The sequence below is a fragment of the Lycium ferocissimum genome, chromosome 11 (assembly GCF_029784015.1).
Source record: "Lycium ferocissimum isolate CSIRO_LF1 chromosome 11, AGI_CSIRO_Lferr_CH_V1, whole genome shotgun sequence".
Taxonomy (NCBI): Eukaryota; Viridiplantae; Streptophyta; class Magnoliopsida; order Solanales; family Solanaceae; genus Lycium; species Lycium ferocissimum.
The window spans coordinates 19,288,036-19,297,817 of record NC_081352.1 but is presented as its reverse complement, the minus strand read 5'-3'; the positions used below and the strand labels follow the sequence as shown (position 1 = coordinate 19,297,817).

General features: G+C 33.0%; 1 protein-coding gene across 1 annotated transcript; it reads left to right on the top strand.

Annotated features, from left to right (window-relative positions):
• Positions 1-1,568: 1,568 nt before the first annotated feature.
• Positions 1,569-8,091, top strand: LOC132037345 (uncharacterized). Its single transcript, XM_059427843.1, has 6 exons — positions 1,569-1,877; positions 3,628-3,863; positions 4,365-4,623; positions 6,717-6,896; positions 7,021-7,176; positions 7,858-8,091. Exons 1-6 carry the CDS (start codon positions 1,848-1,850, stop codon positions 8,023-8,025), a joined length of 1,029 nt encoding a protein of 342 aa, XP_059283826.1. The 5' UTR covers positions 1,569-1,847; the 3' UTR covers positions 8,026-8,091.
• Positions 8,092-9,782: the final 1,691 nt, after the last annotated feature.

Genomic DNA, 9,782 nt, shown 5'->3' with positions numbered 1-9,782 from the left:
CTTTAGAGCCCATTTGGATTGGCTTATAAGTTCCTGAAAATAGCTTAACAGCTTATAAGCTGCTTTCAGCTTTTTTGAGTATTTGACTGGTCAGCTTAAAGGCATTTCGTACTTAAAATAAGCCAAAAAAATAATTGAGCCCGTTTGGCTTAGCTTATCTAAAACAGCTTATAAACTATTTTATAAGCTGTTTTTTTTAAGCCCATCCAAACATGCTCTTATATCCTATATGCCATTAAATTTAGTGTTTACTGTTCCCGTGATTGGGAAGGAAAGTGGGAATGCGTTTTATTGTTTTTGAAAAAAGAAAAAAGCATGCCTGAAAGGAAATCTCATAGAGTAATTTTTTTCCCTCTTAATATTTGGATTAAAATCTGTTGGTTTAAAACAAAATTTAGAAAGTCTATTACTCGGAAATAAGGGGGAAACAGTACTTAATGGAGTACATCTTTGTGACATGAATCACTATTTTAGTATTTTGGAAATAAATAGTTTAGCTATGGGTTTACAAAGTGAAATATTGATTTGAAATTTATTTCAAGTGAATTTGGTTTTCAGTCACAAAACTCTAATTTTCATAACTTTCTTTCAAGTGAAATTTATTATGATATAATTTAACTTAAGTTTTATAATTTTTGTTAACTTTAATCTCAATATATTTTCTACCTAATCAAGTATTGTCAGATAACAGTAACAATATGAAGTGGGAGAAGATTTACGAGGTTTTAGATTTAAATACTAACAAAAATAAAATATATGAGGCAATTTCTTCTCATCTATTTAGGCATTGTGAACAAAATTGTTCGGTGTCTGTGCAGGTAGCAGATACCTTATAAAATAATTGAAAGACGCGTAAATTGTTTTGAACCCAGGGGCGAATCCAGAATCTTGCGTGTGAGTTCCCGAAAATCCATTTATTTTGCTCAATATCAATACATGTTCATCTATATATTTATAGATGGGTCTGAGGAGAGGGAGAGGTAGACCTAAGAAATCTTGGGGGAGGTGATTAGGCAGGAATGACGCAGCTTCAGCTTACCGAGGACATGACCTTGCTAAGAGAGTGTGGAGATCGAGTACCACGATACATGATTAGTAGGTTGCCGCACGGTTTTCTTTTCTGTTCTAGGAGTATTAGTATCTTTGTTACGTTTGCTTACTCTTAGTTCCCTAGTACTACCCGATTGTTTCTTTACTCTGTTATCTTATTATATTGACGTTATTACTGCTTATTGTTATTGTTGCTTTTTTAGCGAAAATAACCTCTCTATCCGTTATTTATAAGATAGGGATAAGATTTATGTACACTCTATCTCCCCATATTCCACCTGAAGGAATTATTCCGGATATGTTGTTGTTGATAGTGACCTAATTATTACCGTACGTTAACTTGAATTTATTATTGAAATTCATAAATTTAAAATTTTGAGTATGGGTTTGCCGAACCCCACCGCTAAAGGGTGGTGCTTTGTGTGAGTTGTCAAATGACAAAATCGAGAAATGTCACATATCTAGATTACGTACGGCATTTTATTAATATAACAAAATTAAGACGACAAGCCTCACATATCCAAAAAACACACACTTGTCAAATATTCGTATCTAATTTCACTCAGAGCTCCTCCACTATAGGTATAGGGTGAACCACAACACAATTCCACTATTTCTCCTGCAAAATCTGAAAATTGAAAAAGACTAGCACAAACAACCAACAACTACTACTGCTACTATTAATTCAATAGTCTCACTAGTTTCAGCAAAATGAAGACTTTTTTTTTGAAGGGATGAAGAATTATTTTGATTAGTACAATATATGAGGATTTTGCACAACACCCTTTTGATTTATAATGGCTGAAGAAATGTGCTTCTTTACCAAGGTGTTTTTTTTTTTTTTTTTTTTTTTTTTTTTAACCTTTTTAGCTTTCTTGTTTATTTCCCCTCAAGTTCTTCTTTTTTGACTGACGGTTTGTTCTTTTTTGCTTTATTTTTGAGTATATTGTGATAGAGATCCAGCTAAAAATCTCTTCTTACTGCATTTACAATCTTGGGAAACTATGTTTTTGATTTTTTTTTTTTTTTTTTTTTTGGGAAATACATTTTTCAGGCAAGTGCATATATTTGTGCAGCTAATTTTTTGTTTTTGGGTTGATTATTGAAAGTGACTAGCAAAAACAACCAGTACTACTACTACTACTACTACTATTTCTCTCTCCTGTTCTTTCCAAATTCCACCATTTTGATTTATAGCTCAACTATAATGGCTGAAGAAATATTTTTCTTTACCAAGATTTTTTTTTTGCATTTTATTTTTTCTTCAAGTTCTTCTTTTTAACTGATGATTTGGTTTTTTTTTTTTTTTTTTTTTTTTGAGTATATTGTGTTAGAGATCCCGCAAAAAATTTCTTCTTGGTGCATTTATAATCTAAGTGGTTTCTTGGGGAACTTTTATTTTTGCCAAAATGTAATTTTTCAATGTATTTTGTACTCTCTGATCTAGGTTTTTGATTTTATTTTTTTGTGCAAATAATTTTAGAGGCAAGTGCAGACATTTGTGCAGCTAATTTTCTTTTAAAGTCTCATCTTTTTGGAGAGATTGACGTAATAGCTGCTCACCAAAATAATAGCCCGCAAATGTATATTTTTTTGTATATTAATATATAATATATATAAAATATTACATTTTTGATACATAATAGTGTAGAGTTTTTGTATATTTGGCTAGCGAATGTAATTATTTTGGTCGACTGGCCAAATGTGTAACTTTGTTAAACAGAGTGGAAGAAAAAAATTTCATGTTTTTTCCTGTTTGTTGATGGGGTTGTTGTGAAAAGCAAACATTCAGCTGAAATACTTACTAGGGTATTAATTAAGGTCTTAAAGAAACAACTAACATACATTTTCCTTTTGTCATTACTATGAGAATGTAAACCTTATATTTGCTGGGGACCAGTAGGTAGGTTGAGTCTATTTTTAAATCTGAAAAAGTATTGCTATAAGAACTTTTATGTTTTTTTTTTTTTTTTAATTTTTTTTTTTTTATGGTTCATGAGTTTCTGGAAGAAAACTTTATAGAATAACTCAGTTGACATGTATATAGTCTTATGCTCAGCTGATGCATTATATGAAAATAACCCGTGGTTGTTCAGAAACAGTTTGCCTTGTTTATGTTGATTTCTCTGTTTTTCTAGTCAATTAGCATTTACTCAAGTATTTTAAGTTTAATTGTACAAGAGGCTGTGGTTTGTGGCCAATTAATGTTGGATTTTATAGGTCTTTTTTCATTTTTGGCCCGTCGGCTGAAATTAATTACGGGCGCTAGCAAAAAATGAACAAAAGCCCTATACACTGTATTTATGTATATTTTGTGTATACAATATGTATAATTATACTTAATAAACAAAAATCTATACATGTTACCTTATTAAAAAAAAAAAAAAAAATGAAAATCTATACACTAACTATGTATTATATGTATATTTTGTGTATAGAATATGGATATTTATAATTAATATACGGAACCTGTACATTTGCAGGCTATTATTCTTTTGAGCGGTCCAAAAATGTAATTATCCCATTTTTTAATATTGCACCGAGTTCATTGACAGCCGTTTTTTATTTTAATGGCAGGATGCTATCATCATAAAACCTTCCAAGAAATCTCCAGCATTGTTAATGATGATAGTCGTAGTGTTTGCAATGGTGTGTGGTGTTTATATCTGTTCAACCTGTATCAAACAAACTAACAATGAGATAACAAGAAAACTCTTGAATATTGAAGTTGTAGAAAGGACTTGTCATGAATATGATACCGACCGATCCCAAATTCCGTACTTGCATTATCCTAAACCGAAAACCTTTGGCAGGTAGGTATTTGAGTTATTTAGCTTTGCTTCTTAGGGTGTGTTTGGTATGGAAAAAATATTTTTCAATTTTCTCATGAATATTTTCTGCTTATTTATCAAACACCAAAAAATATGTAAGAAAACCACTTATCCGTTTGGCCATGAGAATTATTCACTTTTTTCCCGGAATAATCTTTCACTTTATGTCAAAATCAGTGTTTGGTTATAAAATTTTCAAATCCAACTAGAATTGGATTCCAAATTTGGAAAGGTGCTTTAAACCTGTTTTCCAACTCCTTCGTTGTCAAGTTCAAATAAAGTGTTCTGATCTCTCCTTTGCAAAAATATAACCAAGCACAACTCCATCTTCATAAATTCCAAATAAAGTGAAAAATATTTGGAATATATGGCCAAATGCGTACTTATTTTCAAGGAAAACATTTTCCTTCATATCAAGCATAATCTTCAGTCTTCTGCATATTTGTCTTTTATTCATTTCATCTTCTTGGCTATCTATTGTAGGGCCGAATGTGCTTGTAATCCTGTACGGTTGTTTGCCATTCTGTCAACGCAGAGGTCTGGGAGTGGATGGTTTGAGACACTATTAAATAGTCATATTAATATAAGTTCCAATGGTGAAATTTTCTCTGTCAAAGAGCGGAGAGAAAATGCTTCCTCAATCCTGAGGACATTGGACATGGTTTACAATTTGGATTTGTTCACCAGCGCTTCCAAGAATCACTGTTCAGCTGCTGTTGGCTTCAAGTGGATGCTTAATCAGGTAAGATCCATGCTTTCCCTGCCCTGTTTCAAGCTTAGGGTGTGTTTGGTATGAAGGAAATATAAAGTGTTTGCTTACTTATTTCTTGTGTTTGGTACGTAAGCAGAAATATTATCTCAAAATATCTGTATATAATCTATGCAAACACTATGGGAGGTGAGAGTGTGGGGCTGGTGGGGATGGGCGCTGTGAGGGTGGGATGGGTGTGGGATATGTTGGAGGGTGGGGAGGACACAATCAATGTGGAATGACATTTGTGGAGCTTTTTTTCCCTACTTCCTCTAGGGAAGTCATTTTCCTTATTTTTAAGGAACTTGCTTTCCTAAAGAAAATGTTTTCCATATATTTTGACCAACCAAACATGGGAAAACTCTATACCAAACACACCCTTAATGTTTGGCCTGAGTTGTAGGCAAGGATGTGAACGTTGTGGAAGGGATGATGATGTGCTCCAACTTTTCAAAATCGTCTCTAACTACTTAAGAGGGTCAAAGTTTTTCTTTCTTATTAACTAACTGCAATGAAATTTCAGACAGATAAAGTGATTCCTCGACTATGAGGCAGCTGATTTAGTAGCGGAGGCATGATTTTTATTAAGGGGATTCAAAATATAAAAATGTGATTTTTATTAAGGGGATTCAAAATATAAAAATGTAAACATTCGAAGAATCTATGGGGATTCAACGCCTACTTTATATACGTAAAAAATAATATTGACCTACTATATACAGTGTCATTTTTTGACAAAGGGGTTTTCGGATTGTTCTCCTCTCTGCCCAGATTAAATTTCGTCATGCCTCTTGGAAAGGGAGAAAGTCTTCTTAGAATTGATGCCTCTGAATAGATGTCAACTTTACTTATGGGAAATAATGAGAAAAACAATAAATACTGCTTGATAAGTTGAGACAGAGAAGGCTCGGCTTTTTGCACCCTGCTGTGTTGGGGTTTGCGTAGTCGATAGTTAATCACACTTGAAAAGAGTCTTTAATCTTTTATGCTTCTTTATTAGTCTTGAGACTTTCAGACAACTCAAAATGCAAACACCACAATGAACTCCTGCTTCCTCCTGAGACCGGGGCAGGGGGTGGGGATCCTCTGCCTTTTGAAACACTTAGTTGTCATTTGTCAATAATGGACACCTTTACCTTAACTGGAGTTTTTTTTTTTCTGTTTTTGAGAAAATGGAATGGCTGAGAACACCTAACCCCGTCTGGAATAATGCTATGGACAATTAGACTTATCATGTGAATGTTTTTATAATGTTTGAAAATTGGCCAAGGATTAGTGTTGGCTACTTTTGATTTTGTGGAGATTCCAATTCCTTGTATTTGTTTGAAGAGGATTTGATCTGAATTATTATCTTTTGATAAATTGTTTTGAAGTTTTTGTACGACAATTGATTCTGCAACAAGAAAACTTATGGCAGAGTTAGATTTGGTCAAGCTCTTGCCATTTGGATCAAAATCTAACCTTTAGGTTTCTAGACTGCATTGCATGTAATAAACTCTTGGTGGATATCCATTCAGGATATATTTTCTATAAAGGTAATTTTTAGCTGTAGGTGGGTGTTGTTTTGTGCATCAAGTCAATGGTATTTTGAGATTGGATTAGTTGGTTTATTTGTCAGCACTAGCACTCAACTCTGTGCGGCATAGCAAGAAAATGCGTGCTTTGTGGAGCAGCTCTTATAACTATTCAACACTTTGTTTATATTATTTTTAAGGGATAGTTTTTGGACCACTCTAAAACATAATAGCCGGTAAATGTATATGTTCTGTATATTAAATATAAATACATATGATATTCATACAATATACATAGAATATACATAATTAGTGTATAGGTTTTGTACATTTTGGCTAGTGCCCGTACTTAATTTTGGTTGACGGGCCAAAAATAAAAAATAAAACCCTTTTTAAGCTTTTCTTGCCTAAAGTATAATCTAGCAGAATATTTGATATAAAACCAGGTCTCATTTTGTGCGAGGTTCATTCGGTTGCTACTAAAGAAAGTTTGAAACTACTAATTCTATATTGCTTTAGTCTAATTGTTTTATTTCTGGAAAATTGACTGACCAATCTTGACCGATGCAGGGGCTGATACAGCATCATAAGGAAATCGTTGAGTACTTCAACAACAAAGGCGTTTCCGTGATATTTCTTTTTAGAAGGAATCTGCTGCGACGTATGGTTTCAGTGCTCGCAAATTCCCATGATCGTTACGCTAGACTCTTGAATGGAACACACAAATCTCATGTGCACTCACCTGAGGAGGTATCTCCTTCAAACCCTTTCTGCCTATCGTGGAATTTTTTTATATATTTTTTCGATTATGATCTTTTGTTTTTTTTTGGTGGCATTAGAACATACAACCTGATAATTTTGCTGCTTTATCTAGGCGTCTGCTCTTGCCAAGTATAAGCCCGAAATCAATACAACATTATTAATCACAGATTTGAAGAGAATGGAGGTGGCGGCCAAGGAGGCATTGGAGTACTTCAACAGCACTCGAAACATGTTTTTGTATTATGAAGATCTTATCAGAAACCACACTGTAAGAATACACATTTCTGAAGTTATAACTACTTTAGCATGAATCACTGCATGTATTAAAAGCCGATATTTTTTTGATAGTTTCTCATTTGAACTTATATATCTAGTCAAGTTTCTTGTTCATATAGTATGTACTTGTTGAGTTTTCCCTAAGCAAAGAAATTCAAGGTCTTTTAGTTAGCTTCTTTCTAGTGAAAAAAGTCCAAATTCCCTCTATCATACTATACTGGAATATTTTAGTTTTACCATCTGATATACTTTGGCACCATTCATACCCTTGCCATTAGCAAGTCGCTCATATTTGTCCTTGACTTCTGACGGTGCTCCTCAGTGTGGACTTTGGGAAGAAGGTCCAAATTTACCCCTTTATTTTTTTATTATGATTTGAAATTACCCTATGTTATACTTCGTATTGGAGCTCTGTTAGAGTCAATAGGAAGTACTAGACAATCTGCTAACGATAAGGGGATGAACGGCCACAAAGTATAACAGAGGATAGAATTAAGATATTTCATATAGTAGAGGGTTGGTTATCTTTTTGACACTTTTCCCTTCTTTATATGATTAACTGTTTGGGCACTATATGATTGAAGGGCTAATTGTTTCTTTTCCCTTTTACTATCCAGAAATATACTCAAAATCTTGTTCTTTATGTTGCTCATTTAATTCTGGATTATTGCAGATACTCCGAGACGTTCTAGAGTTTTTAAGATTGCCAGAAACGAATTTAACTAGCCGCCAAGTTAAGATACATAGTGGACCACTGAGGGAGCATATCAAGAACTGGGATGACGTGAACAAGACATTAAGAGGAACAGCTTATGAGAGTTTCCTCCGATCTGACTGTTAACTTTTTCGTCTTCATTTATTGATGGAGGATGAGTTGTAGATGTAAAGAGAAATCCAGTTTAGCTCCAATTTTTTATCTGTAAGTTCCCTTTTCTTTCCACATTGCTAGTGTAAATTAAATTAAGCTGAGTATCAAAGGTCAAAGATCTTGCAGACAATAGTTCTGTCTTCATGTTCTTTCCTCTCTATTTTTTTTTTTTAATCTAATCTTTCAATGTTCTTGGTTTGTAATTTCTTCTGTAAGTTGACTACGAAACGATTAAATGTGCCCATTGGTGCATGTGATGAAAGGTTGTTATTTACTTCTTCAACTTATTCATTACTACTAAAGCAGTTATAAGAAAAATCTTTAGATAAAATAGATTTTGCAAATAGGAAAGATAAACTACATCTTTTTATATGTATCTATAAAAATTATATATGCATATTTGCATTTTACTTTTTTAAGTATTTTATGATGTTTACTATAATTTGGAAAAAAATAACAAAGAGAAATGTGATATACGAAGAAAAAGAAAATACGAAACAGATTTATCTGGCCATGCATTCCTCTTTTCTTCAAAACTAGTATTTGTACGGTCATATTAAAAAAATCATTAGAAATAATACATGTATTTCAATGGAGTATTTCTTCTAAGCGTAAATCTGAGCAAGTAATGTGTGTAGTCTAGTTGTGATAGAAAAGGAAATCATTAGAAAAAGAAAAGGAAAACGAAAACGCCATCTAAGATTGACAATTCTAGAATAGGATAATATTCAAGATCTTCCATTTATGTTCTCACATTATTACTAAACCCTTAATGAAAAAGAACAGAAAATATTTTGACGCTATCCTTGTGTATCTAAGGGAATTTAAAAATTAGCTATCTTTTTCTAAAGTGAAAATAATTAGCTTCATTTTAAACTGTACTAAGATGGGCTGGAACTTGAATGTAACTATCCCATAAAGTAATTATTCCATCCAAATGACTATGAAATTGCAATAAAATTCTCATATCATCCACCAAAAATGTGCTGCAGGTTGTTAAAAAATCTAACTGGACAAAATGCTTTTTTTAGCCATAAAAGAACTACCTATGCTAAAACTACAGCCAAAAATAAAGATTATACAAAAGCAGTGATTAAATTAACTTCTGCTACAAGTACTATGTATTTTGAATGTTAGCAGTAATTGAATTAACTTCTGCTACAACTACTATGTATTTTGAATGTTCTTGGAAGTGTTATCTTCATTTTGCTCCTAATTTTATTTGCAGAATCTATTATCAGTTGGCAAAATAATGGAACTCTGCATTTCCTGTGGTATTTCAAAGCTCAAACTTAACCATGACATGTAAACGTGTATTGAGGATGAACTTTTTAGGTCCTATATGAACAAAAACCAGCAATTTGGGCATAAGATCGTTGCGTAAATATTCATGTGCTACTTTTACGGTATCACTTGCTTTTGAAAGATTTAAATTATTGAATTGACCAAATGAGAAATTTGTTTACATAATGCCACCCTACAGTTCGAAAAACAGTAGCATCAACCTCCTAATCATTTAATAAGATGTTGTTCTATACTTTTACCAATTTGCTTGTATTCGAAACTGATATGACCCTACTTGGCACACTCCACTCAAAGAGTTACATGCAAGGTCAAGACATGGAACTCCAAGACATGCAAGCCATATGGATGACAAACGGGGTATTGGAGATGCATATAAGCCGCACAAGATGGCTTACGACGTATGGAAGGTAGCTTGGGCAAGGCTT

Coding starts and splice junctions, on each gene's coding strand:
- LOC132037345 (XM_059427843.1), top strand. CDS start 1,848: ATGGCTGAAGAAATGTGCTTCTTTACCAAG. Junction 3,864..4,364: donor AAACCGAAAACCTTTGGCAG/GTAGGTATTTGA, acceptor TATCTATTGTAG/GGCCGAATGTGCTTGTAATC. Junction 6,897..7,020: donor ATGTGCACTCACCTGAGGAG/GTATCTCCTTCA, acceptor TGCTTTATCTAG/GCGTCTGCTCTTGCCAAGTA.